Raw genomic sequence first — 24,544 nt, 5'->3', positions numbered from 1 at the left:
TCTCTCTCTCTCAGAGACAGAGACAAACAGTTTAGGGCATCCACACCCACTGCTTGTGTTCAACCCCTTGAGCAGTGGTGGGGACCCTCAGGCCCAGGAGCCCTCCAAGCTTTCTCAGGCTGCACCCCTCACTAGCCATACTTCACACTTTGTGTGTTTTTGCCTGGCTGGAGTGTGTCTCTTGCTCCTCTAGATGGAGAATAAGGCACGTCTGTGTGTATATGTGTGAAAACTAGCCGCCTGTACAAAGATAAAATTCATATCCATTGGTCCACACACTTTTGCCTCTGGCTCTGCACACCACCGGCATATGGCCGTTTGAAGATTGCTCAGAAGGAAATCCAGTCTTCTGGCTAAAAAAGGTTTCCCATCCCTGCCCTATAGGGCTAGCCAAAGGTGAATGTGGCTGTTGGGCCAAAAAACAAAAAAAGGTTAATCACCCGTTTTAAAGTATTGAAGTCTGACTCCTTTGTTCTGAAATAGGACTGAATCATTAACAAGACATGCGTTTATGTTCAATTCTAACTTAATGTCATATTGGAAACTCATTCAGACCCACATTGTGTATCAGGTCAACCAGAAACAGCACAAAATAGATCGTCTTGATACTTTTACAAAAGAATTTCAGACTCAGCAAAGTGTCTTAAGTCCTTTCCTAGCAAATAAGAACAAAAGAATAGCCGCCTAGATCAAGCCAAAACCCCATCTAATCCAACACCCTGTTCTCACAGTGGCCAACCAGATGCCTATGGGAAGCCCAAAAGCGGGACCCGAGTGCAACAGCACCTTCCCCACTTGTGAATCCCAGCAACTAGCATTTAAGGGTATACTGCCTCCAGCAGTGGAGGTATGTCAGAGTATAGCTGTAAGCAGCATGTATGGAAACACTGCCAACTGCACCCTTTTTATTGTTCTTTAATGTTACTGCTTTTCCCCAGATTGCTTTTTTTACACACACTCGGAAAAACATTTTAGCAACAAACTTGCTCTGACTCTTACCCAAACACATTCCTTAAGTAAAGAATAAGGGGGGGGGAGGGGAAATGGAAGAGATAAGGAAATGAAAGAGAAAATGAGGAAAGAACACTTGTTAAAAACATAAAAGCTCTACTGGATCAGGCCAAACTTCCATCTGGTCCAACATCCTGTTCTCACAGTGGCCAACCAGATGCCTGATGGGAAACCCACAAGCAGCACCAGAGTACAAACGGCAATCTACCCCCAACTGCTATTCCCAGTAACTGGCTCTGAGAGACATGCTTCCTCTGACAGTTGAGAATAGCCACCATGGCTAGTAGACTTTGATAGCCATATCCTCCATGAATGTGCCAAATCTTTTAAAGCCTTCCAAGTTGGTGGCTATCAATACCTCTTGCGGGAGTGATTTCCACAGTTTATGCAGGGTGTGAAGAAGTTCTTTCTTTTATCTGTCCTGACTCTCCCAATGTTCAGCTTCATCAGATCTCCCCATGTTCTAGTATCATGAGAGGGGGGAGGGAAACTTTGCTATCCACTTTCTCCATGCCATGCATAATTTTATACACCTTTATTATGTCCCCTCATCCTCGCCTTTTCTCTGAACTAAAAAAACCCAAATGGTTGTAACCTTTCTTAACAGAGGAGTTGCTCCATCCTTTTGATAATTTTGATTGCCCTTTTCTGAACCTTTTCCAACTTTACAATATCCCTTTTGAAGTGAGGTGACCAGAAATGTGCACAGTATTCCAAATGCCGTCACACCATTGATTTGTATGGCAGCATTATGATATTGGCAGATTTGTTTTTAACCCCTTTTCTAATGATGGCATTTGCCTTTTTCACAGCTGCTGCACAGTGGGTCAACATCTCCATCGAGCCATTTACTATGACCCCAAGGTCTCATTCTTGGTCAGTCACTGCTAATTCAGACCTCATGAGAGTATATGTGAAATTTAGATCCCCCCCCCCAATGTGCATCACTTTACACTTAATTGCATTTGCCAGCAACCGTTGCTACTTCACTGCACGTCCTAAGTTTAGATCATTCATTTATGAACAAGTTAAAAAGCACAGGTCCCAATACTGATCCTTGTGGGACTCCACTTTCAACATCCCTCATTAGAAGAACTGTCCTTTTATTCTATTCCACCAATCCACAAAAGGACCTCTCCTCTTATTCCATGACTGCTAAGCATACTCGGGAGTCTTTGGGTAAGATGCCTTGTAAAAAGCTTTTTGTAAATCTTAAGTACACAATGTCACCTGGATCACCTCTGTCTATGTGCTTGTTGACACTCTCAAGAACTCCGATACCTTAGCAAGACAGGGATGTATCCTTGTAGAAGCCATGCTAGTTCTGCTTCAGCAAGATATGTTCTTCTATATGCTTGGTAAATCTATCTTTAACAATGCTTTCCACCAGTTTTCCCAGACAGATGTTAAGGTAACCAGACTGTAATTTCCAGACCCCCCCCCCAGGATCTACATGCTTAATATTTGCTACTTATTCAAATTCCAAGAAAGTACAAAGCCTCCTGTGCTGCAGGTCAAAGGGCTGGTAGCCTCACATGTCCTTTCAGAGTATTTTCCCTCTTCTTGAGTTTTGGTATTCCAAATGAGAGGGATTTGAAGAGGCCATACCATATGAATCCACCTTTCCACCTAGCTCAGTGCTGTCTACCCTCTGAAGTACAGAAGTTTCCTTGTTCTGCTTTTAAACTTGTTTGTAAATGACCTGGAGTTAGGGGTGAGCACTGAGATTTCCAAGTTTGCTGTTGATGACACAAAGTTGTTCAGGGTGGTTAAAACTAAAAGGAGTTGTATGGAGCTCCAAAAGCATATCTCCAAACTGGCTAAATGAGCATTAAAATGGCAAATCTGGTTCAATGTAAGCAAGTTAATGTGATGGAAGTTTGTGCAAAAATCCAAATTTCATGTACACATTAATAAGGTCTGAACTGGCAGTGCGGTGACTGACCAGGAATGAGGCCTTGGGGTTGTAGTAGACAGCTCAACTAAGATGCTGACCCGCTGTGCGGAGGCTCTCAAAAAGGGGGATTTTGTATTAGTAATCATTAGAAAATGGATTGAAAATAAAACTGGAAATATTATAATGTGCTTATAGACGTCTATGGTCCAACCACACTTGGAGTGCTATGCATAGTTGTGGCTGCTGCAACTCTTAAATTATATTGTATATCTAGAAAAGATCCAGAAAAGAGCATAAACCCCTAACCCTGTTGGCCTTACTCTTGAACCTCACATTTCCAGGAGGGAGAGAGAGACAGAGTTGCAAGGTGGGAGTTGAATGGCAACGAGATGCAAATAATACAGTCAGTGATAACTGCCACTATTGATATGTGCATTTCCTGTTTACACGTCTTTTACATTCTGTCTCTGAACGTAGAACGTAGAATCCTTTGTAAGCGTCTACTCAGAAGCCCCTATAAGTCTGTTAAGCTGACCTTATTTTGTTTAGTTTAGGAGGAAGGGTGGGATATAAAGGAGCCCAGGATAGCAGGTAAGTGTGTACAAGATTGCAGATTAAGTTATACCTCTAAGTTATATTGTTGACAAAAAATAAAAAGGCAACTATGTTTGTGTTGTTATTCTTTGACAGGGGTTGCCACATCAATCAAAATTTGTTTTAGTTTAAAGGGAAGACAGAGGGGTGTGATTTAAGAAGGAAAGGATGGGGCCAATGACCCCCAGACACCTGGTGCCGACCCTTATTTTCTTTTGCCAAAGTTTGTGTTCCTTTTTGTTCTCTTCATCTGGACAAGATTTCCATTTTCTTGCCTCTATTAGCTTCTTTGACACTGCTCAGTAACTACATTGGCCCTGGTGGTAACTTTCCTGAGCTGTGATATACATTCTAGTTGCACTTCTAACACTGTTGTCTTAAACAACTCTCAAGCATTCTTGCTAGTATTGCATTGTAAACCCAAGCAGCAAGCAATAGCAAAATCATGCATCCCATTTCTCAAGAGTGGTGGAAGTTTCAGGGCTTTGATTTCCTTTGGATGGGGAGCACTAGAGGACTAGAATAGTGGCAGAGCAATCCAGTGGAAGGGGAGCCAGTAAGAGCCGACAGGAAGGTCCACAGCAACCAATTGCCATTCAGAAGCCTCCGGGCTGGCTGAATGCTGGCTCAGCTGGGATCTGTGCACATGGACTGGAAAGTAAAAGCCAGTTCACATAAATATCCCTACCAGTGAGTAAGCACTCTCCATTGACTCCTATTGCAATTATTTTCTTAGACCAACTTTTTCCCAGCATAACTTCTGCCTGGATTGGGATCTGCAGGAGTGCGCTGAACACAATACGGCCTGAGTCCCACCCCCTCAGTCCCTCTTCTGACACACCTCCAGAACACCTTTTTTTCGGACCTTCATCTTCCCTTCTGCCAGGCTCAGCTTCCTAGTGGAACCCTGGCTGAGCTGGCTAGATCCGGGCTCCGCCCCAGCTAAATTGGGATGAGGGTCTTCTGCCAGTGTAGCCTGGCATAATCTGGCTGAGCTGGCTCAGCCGGGGGTCCACCACATCCATCTCTCAGTTTGGTGTAAATAGCAGTTGGATTGCACCCTTAGGGATGCTTTTAATATTTTATGTGTTTATAAAAATACAAACAGAGGCCACTGGAAGCAAGCTGAGAGTTCTTCAGCTCTACAGAGGGCAACAACTTCTTCACCCCCATTTCCAGCTAACTGTAATCAAAAAGAGAGCCAGTGTGGCATAGTGATTAGAATGTTGGACTACGACCTGGGAGACCAGGGTTCGAATCCCCACACAGCCATGTAGCTCACTGGGTGACTGGGCCAGTCACCGCCTCTCAGCCTCAGAGGAACTTGGAAGGCAATGGTAAACCACCTCTGAATACTGCTTACCATGAAAACCCTATTCATAGGGTTGCCATATGTCGGAATCGACTTGAAGGCAATCCATCCATAGTCCAGTAATCAAAAATCACCCAAACTCCGTAATGCCTCTTTTATTATTTATTATGTATTTATTTTGTTGTTGTTACGTGCCTTCAGTCAATTATGACTTATGGTGACCCTATGAATCAGCGACCTCCAAGAGCATCTGTCATGAACCACCCTGTTCAGATCTTGTAAATTCAGGTCTGTGTCCTCCTTTATGGAATCAATCCATTTTTTGTTTGGTCTTCCTCTTTTTCTACTCCCTTCTGTTTTTCCCAGCATTGTTTTTTCTAGTGAATCATGTCTTGTCATTATGCATCCAAAGTATGATAACCTCAGTTTCATCATTTTAGCTTCTAGTGATAGTTCTGGTTTAATTTGTTCTAACACCCAATTATGTCTTTTTCGCAGTCCATGGTATCCACAAAGCTCTCCTCCAACACCACATTTCAAATGAGTTGATTTTTCTCTTACCCACTTTTTTCACTGTCCAACTTTCACATCCATACATAGAGATCGGGAATACCATGGTCTGAATGATCATGACTTTAGCGTTTAACAGTATTTACTTATTAAATTTATATCCCGCCCTTCCTCCCATAGAAGCCCAGGGCAGCAAACATATCTACAAAACAAGAAAAGCATTCTAAAAACAATTAATTAAAAACATTCTAAAACACAATTACAGTTTTCCACAACACACACTGCCTGAGCCCTGTCTCAGACCCCACCCGTCAGTGAATTGCCCATTCAGTAGTCATAGTCATCGTCTGATTATATGCCACTTTTCCCAGAAATACATCTGTGGTCAATGCAGTTCACAGAAAAAGAAGCCTACAATAACAGTACATAATAATACATAATAAAAGTTCTAACATCACTGCAACGTAACGCCAACAATTAACAGTTCATTTAAAATCCGAAAATCACAGTTAAAGAATGTTTTTACCCGTTTTTTGGAATATTTTGAACTGTGCTTTAGAATATTTAAATTGTAATCATATCTTTGGAATGTTTTAACTGTTTTTAGTATGTTTGTCTTTTTCTTGTTAAATTGTTTTGTTTATGTTTGCTGCCCTGGCCTACTTCAGGAAGAAGAGTGGAATATAAATTCAATAAATAATAATTTAATATACATGAAAAAGTGAGCACAAAGTTTACCCATAGGTCACTTAACAATATTCAATGTTAATGATGGCATTAATACCTAGCAACCCTATCACTGCCACCACTTTTATACCAAACTCAAAAAAGGCCAGAGTTCTGGTAGCTGCTCCCTTATGAAGGCTCCTAACGCAGAAAGGTGGGGCATGGCAGGTGGAAACCACCATTCCCTGATGGCAAACACAGAGTCACTCTCCACTCAGCAGACCATCAATTGTCATTACGAAATATTCATATTCTTTTGTCAAGGCCTTGATTGCTTATTTACACTGACCACCCCCTATCCCTCCTCAGAAAGATTTGTCTTCCATGACAAGTTGCCATAAAAGGTTCTGGATTGGGAGTCTTCTTGAGTAAAAGACAACAGAACAGATTAATACAAAAGATGCAAAATTAAAAACATACAAGGTTATTCACTGTCAAGCCACACCCAGCCACTCTGGGTCCCTGGCTGCCTGGGGAAAGGAGATCCAGCCACAAGAGAGTGTACTCCTCTCTTCGAACCCTCCAATTCCGCTTTGAGGTTCTCGCCACCACCAGTTAAAGAACTACAAAACTTCAGTAGGCTGCCCCTTATCAAGTAGCCTCCAAATTTCCCTGCAATCTCTCTGAAGCCTCTTGTGGTAGCATGGTAGCATGGCTTCAGGCATGGGTGGTGAAAAGAGAGATCACAGCAGGTTTATGAACAAATGGAAGAGTTTACTAAGACAAAAAAAATGTGGAGGTGAAGCCAAGTCAAAGTTATAGAGAAAGAAATGCAATGCCCCAAAATGCCACCAAGTGTGATGCAGAAAAAATTACAGGAAACCCAGAAAATCTCACTGGAGCAAAACCAAATTAAAACTGGATAAACACAGTACCATTGCCCTAGTCTAAGCAGTCCCTAGACTCTGTTCTGCCTAGCTCCAGACAGGCTGCCTGCAGTTATCATATCTGTTGACCTGCCCCCTGCCAATCACACGCCCCACCCCAGTAGGTTCTAGGACGTCATAAATGGTCCCGACTGGGATGTGACTTTCCACACATACGCAATGGCGGGCACACTGCCATGATAGTTGTGCCCCCAGGCCAGTTCATGTGATCAGCCAGGCCAGCTAATTTGGACAGATTAACCCTAAAACTTCCTAAACAGGCAAGCACAGACATGCATTTCCATACTATACGCAGCATCCCATAAGAAGCCATAATCCATACTAACAGGCCAGGGTAGCAAAGTCCAATTCCTTCAGAAAGCATTACAAAAGTATTTCCTCACCATAGATCAGGGTTAGGGAATATGTGGCCTTCCAGGTGTTGTTGCACTGTAACTCCTATTACCCCTGATAATTGGCCATGCTGTTGGGGACTGATGGGGGCTACAGTCCAATCAGGGGCTTCACTAGGGCAGTGCGGCAGGTGCGGGCTGCACTGGGTGACACCACCAGACAGGGGTGACACCCAGAGCCCCCCCCCCAGGCACCGCCTAGGCACCGAGAGCCTTCGCGTGCCGCGCTGGCTGCCTTCCTCGGCTGTTAGAAGGTGGAAGCAGCGGCAGCGCGCTCCTGGGCCCTGGTGCTTGGCTGTGTGGGCGTGCAATCACTCACAGTCTCAGGGAGAAGGCGCTGTGGGCCGTACCGGGTGACACCAACCCTAGTGACGTCACTGAGTCCAATCACATCTTGAGGGCAACAAGTTCCCCACCCCTGCAGTAGACACAGCTACTCTTATTTAGACCATTACATCCAGTGGCAGCTGGTGCCTGCTAGACCTGGTGGGGATTGAGGGGCATGGCCAGCCGTGGTCTCAGGGGTTCTGCTTTTCTCCCCATCCTCCTCCCTTGCAAAGCTACTGTGGATACTTGAGCATTAAAAATTTACAAATAGTTAGCGGTTACCTAAACTTAAAAGGGGTCCCTACTGTCACAGTTGCTTCTCTGCTGGAAGAATTGTTTTGTCTTCCCCCCTGTTCTGATTCTCGCCCTGTCCTCCTCCTTTGTAAGGAAACAGTGGATACTTAAAACATGTCAGTTTTATCAATGCTTAGCATTTCAGTGCCTTATCTTGCTTCAAAAGTGGTTCCTGCTGTCATAATTTGTAGTGTGGATTCATGTCCAAGAAACTGTACATTACTCAGAAGTAAACCCACTGAATTCCATGAGGATTGCTCGCTGAGTACTGTATGTGCAGGATTGCAGCCTGAACTGGTTAATCTTAAAGGTGCCACACAAGACTGTTTACAAGGGACCCAAAAAATTTCCAGACCTATGGGAAAATATTATTCTCCTCCTGCAGTTTTTTAACTTCTACACCTTTTTTCCAGAATGTGGAATAAGGTAAAGGGATATTAAGTGGACTAGGACCTGGGAGACAAGCGTTAAAACCAGCCATGAAACTCTTATGTGACCTTGGTCCACTCACTGTCTTTCAGTCTCACATACCTCACAGGGTTGCTGCGACCATAACATGGGGAAAAAGGAAAACATGGTTTGGGGAAAGGGTGGGGTATAAATAAAGATAATAATAATAATAATAATAATCAATGCCACCTTGAGCATCTTGGAGGAAAGGTAGAATGCATAAAAACATAATACAGTAACTGAAACAATAGCTTTTAGTTTTTGTTATTGAATGTCCCACTGCAAGTTAGCTCTGACAGTAACAAAGTGTCAAAAGATCCTTTTAAAATTGTTTATGCGAGCTAGGAAGATTAAAGGATTTCAAACTAAAAACCACCAGATCCATGATTTTTACTGTTCAGTCAGAGGAAACATGCAATTTGTGATTTGATGGTGGTTTGAGGCATATCTGTGGACAAATTCTGTGAATTAAAGAGGATCTATTTTTGATTTCCTGGATTATTTGACCTTTACCTTCTTCTTTAGGGGATTTGATTGCATGCTTGGGTTTTTCTTAGATGTGTGTATAAAATGTTGCATGAGTGGTGTGGGATATTGTCTGGGTAGATTTGCTTTTGGGGGATGAAAATGTACCTATAAGAGTTTCTCAAAGGCGTGGGCCCCAAAAGGTTGATGACGTCTAGGACTGCAGGGTTAAAGTGGCAAAACAATTTTTGAACAAATATGATTTCTACAAACCTTACAAGCCCAAGATTCAGAATGTTTGACCAAAAAAACTTCAAAAAGGCACTCATTTCAGTACTACCATTTTAAAATACATTTTAGAAACCTCCTCTAAGAGGAAGGAACCGAAGTACTCTCCTTCCCGTGTCTTTATTTATTAAAAAATATTTATAATTAACTCTGTTTCGAAGAGCGGGCGACAGTGTCTCGAATCACTTTAAACCTTAACCTAGGCAATTGTAAGACTCCACCAGCCCTAAAGTGGAAGGTCTTGGGCTTGCGCAGCTTGTGGTGGTGATTTCTCAAGGGTCGTATTTTCTCACTCGATAGCATGAAATGGGCGGAAATAAAGTGAGTTGGGGGGGATCGGCTTCTTTCTTCCTCTCCAACGGGTTTAAGAGTTTGCAGGTGGGTGGAGCTTCTCCGTCTACGTCTACCTACGTGAGACTTACGAAGCAGCATCGGGTGGGGTTTTTTGTGTGAAATCGAACCAGGAAATTCAAAAAGTGTTGAGAGTGAAAAGAAGAGTCTTCGAGAGGAGCAGCGGCTGGAGGATATTCGATTCCTCTTTTCTTGTTTTTGACTCCGTGGGAATCAGATCAAATTAGCCATGCTTTCTCCAGCAAACTTTGTCCAAGCGTTTTAATACTGCGCTTCATTTCGTTCGCATGAACTTGGAGGGAAAACGTGACGTTTGGTAGGTTATGAAATCGTTTTCCGTATGTGAACTTTTATTAGATCTGAAGCTGACGATTTTTTCCAGAAACCCACGCTGAGAAATATGAACGACTGTTTGACTGCCTTTTTATCTTAAGTTGCACCCCTCCCCCTCCAACTGCAACCTCTCCCTTTTCCAGGAAATCAGCTTGTTTGCTCACTCTCTGATTCCCCCCGCTAATAAATAGCAAAGAGAAAATAATAGCTTGATCCTACACAGAAGTAAGTTCTGTTGAATTCAATGGACCTTAGTCCCAGGTAAATGGGGTTAGGCTTGCAGCCTTAACTAAAGACCCCGGTTTGCAACTAGCTACAGGGAATTTTAAAGGTTTTACATGTTCAGCTCCGGCAGAAGAAAGGACGAGAGACAGAGAGCTTAGTGCAAAGAATCTGGGGAAACTAGAACTCGTGAAACGCAGACTCCTGGAATGAGAAAAGGAGTTGGGGAATATTAAAAAGGCGCCAGGGTGAACAGCCCAGCCTTCGCAGTTGTGATAAAGGCGTATCCAGAAGGTAGACGGGCCTCCCTGGTCTGCGTTTAGTAGGGCTGTTACCACCTAGTAAGGAGAATCTTAGTTCATCATATGAGGATTTTGGGTGTTTATTTTCTTATTAAGGCTGCAGTCTTTTATCCATTTGTCTGGGAGTGATCCGCACTGAAACCAATCGTATTTCTGAGTAGCAGAGGATAGAATTATGCCTACCTCTGCATCTGAACAAAACATGAGTTGGGTTTTTTGGGGGGGAAGGGAGACACTTTATTTATAGTTTAGGTGATCGACGTAACATGGCACGACACTGTAGGCACCTCCTTAGAAGAAGCATTTCCTCTGACTGCTAAGATGGCACCTATCCTCTTCAGGATTTTTCTTCATATATATAAATATAACATCTAAAATCAATGTATTTATTAAAAATATGCTGTCTGATTAATCAGGAGTGGGCTTTTTAAAAAGTTGTTTGGATGTGTATTTGCTTATTTTCAACTAAGGCAGGGGTTGTCAACCTTTTGTGGCACATTTTAAAATGTGAGATGCTGCTATGGGCACATGGCCTCCCCACAAAAAACATGCTCACTCACACAAACATTCTTTTCAAATGCCAAAACAAAACACCAAACTCACTCAGGAAACACTTCCACCACCCCAAAACAAAAACACCAAGCATGCCTAGGCAACACAATGCAGCTACCCTGCTCCAAAAGCTGCACATCCAGGCCCCCTAGATATCCCCCCCCCCGAAAAACTTAGCAGGTTCCCCCCATTTTTAAAAACAAAACAAGGCAGTTTGGCAGACCATGATGGAAAACAAAGCATCAGATCCAGATCACCTGTTCCCTGCCTTTCCTGTTCTAAGCATATCTCTGGGCCCAGAAGCATTGTCAGAAGAAAACAGGGTAGTTAGAAGCCAGAGCTTGCCTCTCAAAAGTAAATAAATAACCTTTAAAATTTGCAGACAATTGGGAGGAGCAAGAGGCCTCGGCAGATGCCAATAGAAGTATCTGGGGGTGCCCACAGGCACTTCGTTGGCAGTCCCAGAATACTTTGGTGACTCTAGAACTAAAGTTTTCAGCCTTAGTATTTTCTGAACACTTTCACAGAGTGTGATGAAAACCCCTTACTTTGGAGCTTTGAAGACACCCCTGTTTTTTAGACATGCAGCACAGTCCTATTGAACGTTTACTGAAAGGAAGCCATACGGAGTTCAAGGGCACATATTCCTAAATAAATATGAGTAGGATCACATTCACACCGTACATTTATTCCACTATTATTCCACTTTAAATAGTCATGGTTTTCCCCCAGAGGAAGTGTAGTTTGTGAAGGGTGCTGAGAGTTGTTAGGTGACTCCTCACAGAGCTACAGTTTTCAGAGTGGTTTAACTGTCAGTCCATCTGCCCAGAGAACTTTGAAAACTGTAGCTCTATGAGGGTAATAGGGGTCTCCTCTCAGTACCCTTCACAGACTACATTTCCCATGATTCTTTGGAGGAAGTAATGACTGTTTAAAGTGGAATAATAGTGTAATAAATTTATGGTGCGAATGTGGCCTACAGTTGCTGCATTGACGTGGAAAGCTTGGTATTATGCACAGTGATGCGAGAGAACATCTCAGTGAACTTCCAGGTGAATCTGTTGAGGACTGAATTGTTACTTTCTCAGAATGGTAAAAGCTGCTAGTTTTAGAGTGGTTGGTAACTAACATGTGGGACTTTCTGTATTAGTCAGTTTTTAACTTCTTTTGTACGTGCCTCTACTTCTGTTCTCCTGGTCTTGCTGGGCATAACGCCAGCAATCAGTTTCACAGCAGAGCATGCTCCATGCAAGAACATAAGAACATAAGAAGAGCCTGCTGGATCAGGCCAGTGGCCCATCTAGTCCAGCATCCTGTTCTCACAGTGGCCAACCAGGTGCCTGGGGGAAGCCCGCAAGCAGGACCTGAGTGCAAGAACACTCTCCCCTCCTGAGGCTTCTGGCAACTGGTTTTCAGAAGCATGCTGCCTCTGACTAGGGTGGCAGAGCACAGCCATCATGGCTAGTAGCCATTGATAGCCCTGTCCTCCATGAATTTGTCTAATCTTCTTTTAAAGCCGTCCAAGCTGGTGGCCATTACTGCATCTTGTGGGAGCAAATTCCATAGTTTAACTATGCGCTAAGTAAAGAAGTACTTCCTTTTGTCTGTCCTGAATCTTCCAACATTCAGCTTCTTTGAATGTCCACGAGTTCTAGTATTATGAGAGAGGGAGAAGAACTTTTCTCTATCCACTTTCTCAATGCCATGCATAATTTTATACACTTCTATCATGTCTCCTCTGACCCGCCTTTTCTCTAAACTAAAAAGCCCCAAATGCTGCAACCTTCGCTCGTAAGGGAGTCGCTCCATCCCCTTGATCATTCTGGTTGCCGTCTTCTGATCCTTTTCCAACTCTATAATATCCTTTTTGAGATGAGGCGACCAGAACTGTACACAGTATTCCAAATGCGGCCGCACCATAGATTTATACAACGGCATTATGATATCGGCTGTTTTATTTTCAATACCTTTCCTAATTATCGCTAGCATGGAATTTGCCTTTTTCACAGCTGCCGCACACTGGGTCGACATTTTCATCGTGCTGTCCACTACAACCCCGAGGTCTCTCTCCTGGTCAGTCACTGCCAGTTCAGTCCCCATGAGCGTATATGCAAGGAGCATGTCACTTGGTTTAGAAGAGCAATAGAACAAGATAATTATGACTCCTCTTCTAACACCATGTACAAGGACTCATCTTTAGGACAAAGCAGCAGCAGATTTATTTATTTATTTATTACATTTGTATACCGCCCCATAACCGAAGCTCTCTGGGAGGTTTACCACAATTAAAACATTAAAAACAAATATACAAATTTAAAAACAGATTTTTAAAAAACAATTTAAAAACACATGCTAAAATGCCAGGGAGAAGAGGGAAGGCTTACCCTGGCACCGAAAAGATAAGTGTTGGCGCCAGGTGCACTTCATCAAACAAATCATTCCATAATTTGGGGGCCACCACTGAGAAGGCCCTCTCCCTTGTTGCTGCCCTCCAAGCTTCCTTCAGAGTAGGCACCTGGAGAAGGGCCTTGGATGTTCAGCGTAATGTACGGATGGGTTTGTGTTGGCAGAGACGTTCCATCAAGTATTGCAGTCCCAAGCCGTTTTGGGATTCTTTGCTTCCCAAATTGTGTTCAGATGTTGGTGCAGTGAAGGTGCCATCACTTCTCTCAGATACAGTGTGGATCAGTGGAGTTCTCTGCTGGGGACGTTGAAGCCAGATCTTGCTGAAGGGGGGAAAAGGCCTGTTTCAGGATCCCTCACCCGTCCCTCCAGGTGCATTATGTCCCACAAAAGGGGAGAGTGCCCCACAGTATGAGAACCACTGATGTAAGAAGAAACTAGGTGAGCCAGTGTGGTGTAGTGGTTAGAGTGTCAGACTACACAGCCATGAAGCTCACTGTGTGATTTTGGGCCTGTCACTACCTCTGAGCCTAGGGTTACCAGATGTCTGGTTTTCATCTGGATACTTCAGCTTTTGGGGGTCCTCTCTGGGTGAGTCAGCCTTAATCTGGACTCTCAGCTTTCATTTTTTTAAAAAATTAAGTTTCTAGGTCGTCCGGTCCTTGAGATATACACCAAAACGTCAGCCCCCCCCCCAACTTCTGTGAAATAATCTCTTAGCTGGCTGCTCTAACCTGCCCTTTCAGGTTTGTAGTCAATAAGTGAAGTCAGGGTTGTGATTGACAAGGGATTTCTGGGCCTCCATGCAGTCCGTAGACTCCATTGCAAAGGTAGAAAATGATTGTTTTTTCCTATTTATCTGAAAATATCATAAACTGAGTAAGCAGTACAAAAGTCTTTTTTTCTCTTGTGTTCACAAGTCAAACAAATTTAAATTTTCCTGGGCTGTTGAAGATGGTAGTGTTTTGAAAACCAGTTCAGACCCCATGAGCGTATATGTAAAATTAAGATTTTTTGCTCCAATATGCATAATTTTACACTTGTTTATATTGAATTGCATTTGCCATTTTCCCACCCATTCACTCAGTTTGGAGAGGTCTTTTTGGAACTCTTCGCAATCCCTTTTTGTTTTAACAACCCTGAACAATTTAGTATCGTCAGCAAACTTGGCCACTTCACTGCTCACTCCTAATTCTAGGTCATTAACGAACAAGTTGAAAAGTATAGGTCCCAATACTGATCCTTGAGGGACTCCACTTTCTACAGCCCTCCATTGGGAGAACTGTCCGTTTATTCCTACTCTCTGGTTTCTGCTTCTTAACCAATTCCTTATCCACAAGAGGACCTCTCCACTTATTCCATGACTGCTAAGCTTCCTCAGAAGTCTTTGGTGAGGTACCTTGTCAAATGCTTTTTGAAAGTCTGAGTACACTATGTCCACTGGATCACCTCTATATGCTTGTTGACACTCTCAAAGAATTCTAATAGGTTACTGAGTCAGGACTTTCCCTTGCAGAATCATGCTGGCTCTGCTTCAGCAAGGCTTGTTCTTCTATGTGCTTAGTTAATCTAGCTTTAATAATACTTTCTACCAGTTTTCCAGAGACAGAAGTTAAGCTAACTGGCCTGTAATTTCCGGGATCCCCTCTGGATCCCTTTTTGAAGATTGGTGTTACATTTGCCACTTTCCAGCCCTCAGGCACAGAGGAGGACCCGAGGGACAAGTTACATATTTTAGTTAGCAGATCAGCAATTTCACATTTGAGTTCTTTGAGAACTCTCGGGTGGATGCCATCCAGGCCTGGTGATTTGTCAGTTTTTATATTGTTCATTAAGCCTAGAACTTCCTTTCTCGTTACCACTATTTGTCTCAGTTCCTCAGAATCCCTTCCTGCAAATGTTAGTTCAGGTTCAGGAATCTGCCCTATGTCTTCCACTGTGAAGACAGATGCAAAGAATTCATTTAGCTTCTCTGCAATCACCTTATCGTTCTTTACTACACCTTTGACTCCCTTATCATCCAAGGGTCCAATCGCCTCCCTAGATGGTCTCCTGCTTTGAATATATTTATAGAATTTTTTGTTGTTGGTTTTTATGTTCTTAGCAATGTGCTCCTCAAATTCTTTTTTAGCATCCTTTATTGTCTTCTTGCATTTCTTTTGCCAGAGTTTGTGTTCTTTTTTATTTTCTTCATTCGGACAAGACTTCCATTTTCTGAAGGAAGACTTTTTGCCTCTAAGAGCTTCCTTGACTTTGCTCGTTAACCATGCTGGCATCTTCTTGGCCCTGGCGGTACCTTTTCTGATCTGCAGTATGCACTCCAGTTGAGCTTCTAATATAATATAACAACTTCCAAGCATTTTCGAGTGATGTGACTCTCTGGACTTTGTTTTTCAGCTTTCTTTTTACCAATCCCCTCATTTTTGTGAAGTTTCCTCTTTTGAAGTCAAATGTGACCGTGTTGGATTTTCTTGGCAATTGGCCATTTACATGTATGTTTAATTGAATAGCACTATGGTCACTGCTCCCAATTGGTTCAACAGCACTTACATCTCGCACCAGGTCCCGGTCCCCACTGAGGATTAAGTCCAGAGTTGCAGTCCCTCTGGTCGGTTCCATGGCCAACTGGTCTAGGGCACAGTCATTTAGAATATCTAGAAATCTTGCTTCTTTGTCATGACTGGAACACATATGCGGCCAGCCTATGTCTGGGTAGTTGGAGTCACCCATTACTACCACATTTCCTAGTTTGGATGCTTCCTCAATTTCATATCTCATCTCCAGGTCTCCCTGAGCATTTTGATCAGGGGGACGATAGATCGTTCCCAGTATTAAATCCCTCCTGGGGCATGGTATCACCGCCCACGACGATTCTGTGGAGGAGTCCGCCTCTTTGGGGGTTTCAAGCTTGCTGGATTCAATGCCTTCTTTCGCGTATAGAGCGACTCCGCCACCAATACGTCCTTCCCTGTTCTTCCGATATAGTTTATATCCAGGGATAACCGTATCCCGCTGGTTTTCTCCATTCCACCAGGTCTCTGTTATGCTCACTATATCAATGCTCTTCTCTAAGACCAAGCACTCCAGTTCTCCCATCTTGGTTCGGAGGCTCCTAGCATTAGCGTACAGACATTTGTAAGCAGTGTCTCTCTTCAAGTGTCTTTGGCACTTGTGGTTTGGCACTTGTGGTTTGGCCTGTGGTAATTTTGCCCTATCCAAAGGCAGGAGTTTAGACCTTGCTGAATCTTTGGGTAAATGTTGGAAGTTATGGAAAATATGGTGCCAGCCCTGAACAGTTTTTGCAGGGGATAAAGTCAGCATAAAGATTATTGCTAACTTTGTGCAATAGATGGATCAGATTGTCCTTGACTAGCACGAACAGGCCAATACAAGTTATCCCTGTACCTTACAGAGACTACATGTATTAATTTTTCTCCCTGTTTGTATCCCACTTGCTTCCTGGTATCTTTTGAAGTGTAATGTTCTGACATTCCCTTGGATTGGTTTATGACAAGAATATTAGTTACTGCTATTCAGTGACTTGCTATTTTGACAAACAGTTGGATTATTTATTTATTTATTATTTCATTTATATTCCACCCTTCCTTTCAGTTGGCACCCAGGGCAGCAAACAAAAGCAATAAAACACTTTAAAACATCATAAAAACAGACTTTAAAATATATTAAAACAAGACATCTTTTTTTAAAAAAATTTAAAGCTTTAAAAAGATCTTTTTTTAAAAAAAGTTTAAAAACATATTAAAAAGCAATTCCAACACAGATGCAGACTGGGATAAGGTCTCAACTTAAAAGGCTTGTTGAAAGAGGAAGGTCTTCGCCAGGCCCCGAAAAGACAACAGAGATGCCACCTGTCTAATCTTTGAAAATGAAATGAACTGCCTTCAAGTTGATTCTGACTTATGGCGACCCTATGAATAGGGTTTTCATGGTAAGCGGTATTCAGAGGTGGTTTTACCATTGCCTGCCTCTGAGGCTGAGAGGCAGTGACTGGCCCAAGGTCACCCAGTGAGCTTCATGGCTGTGTGGGGATTCGAACCCTGGTCTCCCAGGTCGTAGTCCAGCACTCTAACCACTACACCACTCTGGCTCTTGTCTAATCTTTAAAGGGAGGGAATTCCAAAGCATAGGTGCCACTACACTAAAGGTCCATTTCCTAAGTTGTGCAGAACGAACCTCCTGATAAGATGGTATCTGCAGGAGGCCCTCACCTGCAGAGCGTAGTGATCTAATGGGTATGTAATGGATAAGATGGTCTTTCAGGTATCCTGGTCCCAAACTGTATAGGGATTAGGCTATGAATGTTTATAGTTTGCATTTGACTTTAGTGGGGTTATAAACAAAGCTTTGTAGAACCAAATTTGAGGCAGGCTTAGCATGAGGTGCACACTGCCAGGTGTTCTTGTGTCTGAAGGAGTATAAAAATCTGCTGTGGATGTACTTTAAATGAAATAGTTATAAGAATGTATTCAACAAAATGGCAAAATAGGGGTTTGCCTTCTTCACCATATTATGCACACATTCTGTCCTGATGTGGATTTGTCACATTGCAGGGGTGAGTGACACTTTTGGCTTATGTATATGCCTCCCTTTGTTTGATCATCTGCTGAACTATTTACCTTCAGTTTCCTCCTGGCAAATTCTTTAGCTGGCTAATTGCTGCAGTTTCTGTCAGCGCAGTTGGGGTTGGTCTTCTTGGGTAATTGCCAGTACTCATATTTTTGTTTGTTTTTCTGGATTGTGGATTGTTATGCTTGTGTTTAACCACCACCTCCTTGCCTGTTTTTCTTTCCCCTTTTAGAAATCTTAGTGCCTGAGAAAAGCAGCCATCATGATGGACAGTGATAGTATGATGTTTCGCCACAAGCTTCTGGCAATTGGTGAGAACCTAGGGCAGGAAGATACGGAGGCTCTTAAATTTTTCTGCATTGACTTCATCCCCTTAAAGAAGTTGGAAACTGTGGAGTCGGCACAGGATATTTTCCAGTTCCTCATGAATGAAGACTTGTTAAATGAGGAGGATTCCTTTATACTAGCAGAGCTTCTGTACAGAATTAAGAATATCTCCCTGCTCCGGAAACTTGGCTATACCAAAGAGGAAGTTAAAAACGATCTGCCTCAGAGAGGGAGGGTGTCTGAATTCCGGTGAGTATTCCATGTTTGAAGTTACTCTTCTGCTTGAAAAGCATTGGTTGATACAGTGCCTTGCACAAGTAATCAGACCCCTGACCAATGCTCTCATATTACTAATTTACAGATAGTACATTGTAATTTTGTTCTGTATGATGTTTTATTTTGAAACACTGAAACTCAAAATCAATTATTGTAAGGTGACATTGGTTTTATGTTGGGAAATGTTTGTAAGAAATGTAAAAAACTGAAATATGTGGCTTGCATAAATATTCAACCCACACACATTAATATTTGGTAGAGCCACCTTTCACTGCAATAACAGGTTTAAGTTTTTGGGGATAGGTATGTACCAGCTTTGCACACGGTGTTGGAGGGATTTTGGCCCATTCTTCTTGGCAGATTCGCTAGGCTGGTTGGACGTCGCTTGTGGACCACAATTTTCAAAGAGCACTACAGATTCTCAGTGGGATTGAGATCAGGACCTTGACTGGGCCACTGTAGGACATTAATCTTTTTATTCTTGAGCCACTCCAGTGTTGCTTTGGCCTTGTGCTTGGGATCATTGTCCTGCTGAAAAGTGAATTTCCTCCCAAGCTTCCATTTTTTAGTGGACTGAAGCAAGGTTCTATTGTAGCATTTCCCTGTATTTTGCTCCTTCCTTCCTTCAATTTTAACAAGATGCCCAGTCCCTGCTGATGAGAAGCATCCCCACAGCATGATTCTGCCACCACCATACTCCACTGTAGGGATAGTGTATCTTGAGACATGGGCAGTGTTAGGTTTGCGCCACACACAGTGCTTTGAGTTTTGGCCAAAAAGCTCTATTTTGGTCTCATTTGACCACAAAACCTCTTCCCGCATTGCAGCTGGGGCACTCTCATGCTTTCTGGCGAACTCCAGATGGTACTTTTTGAGTAATAGTTTCTTTCTTGCCACCCTCCCATACAGACTAGTGTTATGCAGAGTTCCTGATATGGTTGACTGGTGCACCATTCCTCCACTTCCAGCCACTGAACTCTGCAACTCCTTCAAAGTGATTGTTGGCCTCTCTGTGGCTTCTCTCAAAAGTCTCCTTCTTGTTCGAGCGCTGAGTTTTAAGGGATAGCCTTCTCTTGGCAGTGCCTGGGTGGTGTGATGCAGCTTCCACTTCCTGATTATTGATCCAACTGTGCTCACTGGGATATCCAAACACTTGGATATTATTTTCTACCCTTTTCCTAATCCATGCATTTGTATTACATTAGCTCTCACTTCTGTAGAATGCTCTTTGGTCTTAATTTTCCTTCCAATCCATAGCGTAACTAATGATCCTTCAGCAATGGGGTTTTTATCCTGACAATGTGACAGTAACTTTAATGGTTCACAGGTGGAGGCCAATGGTAAAGTAATTGTGTCCTCGATAGCGCAGTTTCTTTCATCGGTGTAAACTGGGAGCTTCCATAGCACAGGGGTTGAATACTTATGCAAGCAACTTGTTTCAGTTTTTAATGTTTCTTGCAAACATTTCCCAACATAAAACCAATGTCACCTTACAATTGATGTTGAGTTTCAGTGTTTCAAAATAAAATATCATACAGAACAAAATTACAATGTACCATTTATAATTCAGTAATATGAGACCATTGGTCAGGGGTCTGGTTACTTTTGCAAGGCACTGTATATATTACCTTCTTTCTGGTGAAAACATTTCTTATGAGTTATCCAGATTTAAGGGAAGGCTTTGGAGCCCTATCCCGGATGGTTGCCATCAGAGGTTTCTGGTGCAGAGGTTTAGGTTTTGCTGGTGGGTGGGATGCCAAAGGGGGATTTATATAATGACAACTAGCTTACCTTACCAAACTTGTCCCACAGACAGATGCTGTATGTTTTGTCAGAAGGGTTCACTAAGGAAGAAGTGAAGGATGTCGTGTTCCTTCTGAGGAACCATATTCCAAAGAAGCAATCCACTACTGTAAGTAAAGCAGAAAGGCTTTTTAAAAATAGTTCCATGTTAATGGGGTGGGGGAAATGCCCAGAAAGATTTTGACAGTATGTTGATGGTCACATTGTTTTGCTTAACCAAGGCAAGGTTTAAAAAAAGAGGCATTAAGCCAGCCTTCCCCCAACCTGGTGCCAGATGTTTTGGATTACAACTCCCATCAGTTTCCCCCAGCACCATGTTGGCTGGGACTGATAAGAGTTGTACTCCATAACATTTGGAGGGCACCAGGTTGGCAAAGGTTGCATTACTGTACACTTTGGAACATGTCACCTGAAAATTAAAGAAAAGAGCGAAAGAAGCCTATCTGAGCATGTGCCTCTGCTATAGGAGCTGTGACTTCCACATTCATGTTCATCATGGGAGTAAACCCATAGAATTAAATGGCAACTTGTGTGTATTAACATTTATTACATTTATGTAGCCATCCCATAGTAGAAGTTACTTGGGTGGCTCAAAAAGCAATAAATACTATGTAAAATGATAAAAACGATTACAAATTAACTTGTAAATTAACTGGAGCACAGTTTAAACCTGAGAGGCCTAGATTGTGAAACATAAGGTGCGGGTGAATAGAAAGATTCTTCCACTGGTGGCAAAAAGACTGAAACAATGGTGCCAGGTGAACTTCTCTGGGAAGGCTATTCCATCATCAGGGTGCTACTACCAAAAAACTCCTCTTCCTACTGGTTACTCCTCCTCACTTCTTTGGGCAGGACCTCCAAAGGTTTGGGTAGGTATATATCGGAGAAGGCAGTCTTTCAGGTAACCTTGTCCCAAACCGTTTTGTCCTTTAAAGTAGCCAGCACTTTAAACTGATCCTGGAAATGGACTGAGAGCCAGCACAACTGATGAATTTTTAAGAAGTCCGATGTAGAGCACATTCCAGTTGTCTAAATGAAAGGCATGAATGAACTCTCTTGGATCAAACAGGCAGAACTTTTATATCCAATGCAGTTATTCTCAGTGGAGATGCATCTGATGAAGTGGACTCCAGTCCTAAAAGCTTATGCCACAATAAATTTGTTAGTCTTTAGAGTGCCACAAGACTTTTTTGCTGCAATAGACTAACATGACTACCCCTTTGGAAATGGTTTAAATGATGTCTGTTCACAAGTAATGTACCTATGAGCCAGCTGTATTAATCTGAGATCAGCTTCAGTCGGTTATTATTTTTTAAATTAACTGCTGGGCAGGTGGGGTCTATGACTGAAGGTCATGAGAAAGAGACAATTAGCTGTGTGGGATGCAGATATTCCAGCTGGTTTCAGATAAACAGCTGAGATGAATCTGAGTTAAGTCAGAATGTGCTAAAAAATGCTCTTGACACATGACAGGATTGTGGGGAGATGGAAGTTTATGCCATCTTCACATAGCAAGGGATTTCCAAGGGTAGTGCCATCACACTTGTTTGACTTGTAGCATTCACAAAAATGATCACTGCGTTGAAAGCAGATGAAAAACAGAGGGTAGGTTTGGACAATCTCCTGAACACTGGAACCTTACCTTAAAAACATTTTATTTCATCTTATATATATTCTATTTAAAAAATAAATCCCAAGGCAGCATACCCCCCGACAAAAAAGGACAAAGTGCGACACCAATAAAACCATTTAAATTACACAATATCCAACATATTTAAAACATACTATCATAACTAATGAGAAGCCAGAGTGCAGGGCCTCCATCTTGGAACTCGAGTAGGTTCGTATGGGCCCAAGCATTCATACAGCACTTTTGTATTGCCACAAAAACTAAGGCTGAAAAGTATAAGAGAATGGCCTAGGGTATGTGCCACGGTAAACTATACTTCATGTTTTACCACGAAGATGGTGTGTGCTTCTGTCCTCCCTTACCAGCAGCACTAAACCACAATTCCTGCGTGAGCACTGCAGTCGAACTGGGATTCATGGTTTGTTTTTTGTTGTAGTTGATTTTGTTTTGCTTAAATCATAAAGTCAAGAACAAAACTTGGCTTCACATTGTAGTTAATTTAGAATCAGAGCTTGGAAAAGTTAGTTTTTTTGAGCTACAACTCCCATCAGCCCCAGCCAGCGCATGCTTGGCTGGGGCTGATGGGAGTTGTAGTTCAAAAAAGTAACTTTTCCAAGCTCTGTTTAGAATGAAGCCAACCACGTTCCCTGGTTCATACATAACACTAAGCCAGAGATCTAGGGGAGGAGTCAAGTGGGCAATGTCAAGAACGGCTAAGGTTGGCCAAAGTAAGATGGCTCAACCAGAAAGAATTGTGGGGAATATTTTGCATAGGTTCCTGGGATGCTCTGTGCTGGGAAAAATTAGGGTCTCATACCATCCAACTGCAGCTTGTTATTCTAAAGGGAGGCAGCTGAATCTTATCTCTACTGCTTGGTACCAAGGTCAGGAGGCCTGAGTAGCCGTAAATTAGTAGTCCTGTCCTTGCTGTGAACTTTTCCATCATCAAGAGGTGTCAGGATTGGCCAATTGGCCCTCTTGCTGTTGCCGGGCAAATCCCCATAAAAAAGGGGCTATTCTTCAGTTAGTTGCTCCTATTCCATCTTGACTTACCTATATGATGCATTGTGGAATAAGGAGCCAGGAGGGGACCAGGCTCTTATACTTTATGGTGTGAGCTTAGGCTGGTAAGTTTTGTTATGTCTGTGAACCTCTCATTTATTTTGTATGGTTGTTGGCTATGCCTAGCCCTGTTTAAGGGTGTTTTGGCTTAAAGGAAATTGTATGCTGCTCTTTTATATGCACTTTTAATATATTAATAAACTACCTCATATTATTTGGTGTGTATTACATGGGGCTGTGGCTCTGAAACCAGTACTTTGACCACAAAGCTACTGATTACTGATTTAGGTTTGGCTAACAGCTCCTGAGCAGCAAGTGCAACAATAGCTCTTGCTCTTGGGGATCTCTGCCAGTCCGTTGGCGCTCTGAGTTCCTTTGCTCAGAGTAGGAGACCAGGTTAATGGGTGGTGGCAATCTGTCTACCTTATAGGGTTGGCATTGGGTGTAACTCAGCCCTGGTAAGGAGAGGTATGGGGAGTGCCTGCCTGGAGACAATTGCCCAGGGGTAAGGGGGTTGGACCCTGGATCTTTGACAGACAACATCTGTGCATTCATGGTAAACTGCTATCTATGTTTACAGTGATATGAGCATACAGGTCATCTCGGAAATCTGAGATTTTTCTGGACTCCAAATTCATTGGACAATCTGCAGAATTGCAGGAACTGACTAGGCCTGTTTTATGTTGGGTTTCTTCACTTTGGTTGATTGAGGAGTACAGGAGTCTCTGTTGCTGATAAAAGTATATCTGATAATGAAGAAGACTTTGTGACTAGGGGTTGGGTGGGAGGTATAAGCAAGCACACAACTGTTATGTTTACTTTTTCTTCTAGTCTGTTTTAGAACTACTGACTTCCCTGGAGAAGCAAGAACTTTTGACAGAGACCAACCTCTCTCTGCTGGAAGATATCTGTAATAAAATAGCACCTGACCTCCTGAAAGTACTGACAAAATATAAAGAAAGACAAGGTATCTAATTTTGAGTAAACCATCTCCTAACAAGTTAACTGAAACACACATAGTTCCTCTTATCCAGTTGATAGCTATTGGTGTATATCCTGAGTAAGTTGCTATGGCAATGCAACGAAGGCCCAAGCCAGACATGGATGTGTGTTAAATTTGAACTTGCCCATTTAGCGATAAAGTGAGGTGGTGGAGGGTTAAGTTTTATATTTGAAAGGAAGGTTATCTCCTCCCCTGCATTCCCTTAAAGCACCCAAGTTCTTTATGCTGTTGCTCCCCATGTCGGCTCACTGCTGGTATTTGAGCTGGGCTGGGGGGAAACAGCTTAATGTAACAGAGCATGGGGACAGGGTAGATTTCAGACCCTTTCTCTGTGGGCTCTTTTTGGGGAGAGGGAGTTAACCCACACCTGACATTGTGGCTGGATGGGCAAGCATGTGTTTAATAAATGAATGCTCATTTGCTTTGGCTCTAAGAAATCTTGAACTTGTTCATGATTTGCCACTGATGTTCTAACACGGGAGCTTCTCATTCATGTGATATGAATGCAGCTGGGAGAGCTGAGCTTCCTGCTCAGCCCTG

The 24,544-nt window shown here is 42.7% G+C and overlaps 1 protein-coding gene across 1 annotated transcript in view; it reads left to right on the top strand.

Moving 5' to 3' along the window:
- Window positions 1-9,502: 9,502 nt before the first annotated feature.
- The window catches only part of LOC133376256 (caspase-10-like), a 36,606-nt gene continuing 21,564 nt past the window's right edge, over window positions 9,503-24,544 (top strand). Inside the window, exons 1-4 of the mRNA XM_061608005.1 lie at window positions 9,503-9,820; window positions 18,136-18,479; window positions 20,319-20,418; window positions 23,833-23,968. Of these exons, the coding sequence (XP_061463989.1) occupies window positions 18,166-18,479; window positions 20,319-20,418; window positions 23,833-23,968 (550 nt within the window). The 5' untranslated portion in view covers window positions 9,503-9,820; window positions 18,136-18,165. The remainder of the gene's footprint in view (window positions 9,821-18,135; window positions 18,480-20,318; window positions 20,419-23,832; window positions 23,969-24,544) is intronic.

Source organism: Rhineura floridana, chromosome 2 (genome assembly GCF_030035675.1).
Source record: "Rhineura floridana isolate rRhiFlo1 chromosome 2, rRhiFlo1.hap2, whole genome shotgun sequence".
Classification (NCBI taxonomy): Eukaryota; Metazoa; Chordata; class Lepidosauria; order Squamata; family Rhineuridae; genus Rhineura; species Rhineura floridana.
Note: the sequence above shows the minus strand (reverse complement) of the source record. Positions and strands in the feature narration are given on the sequence as shown.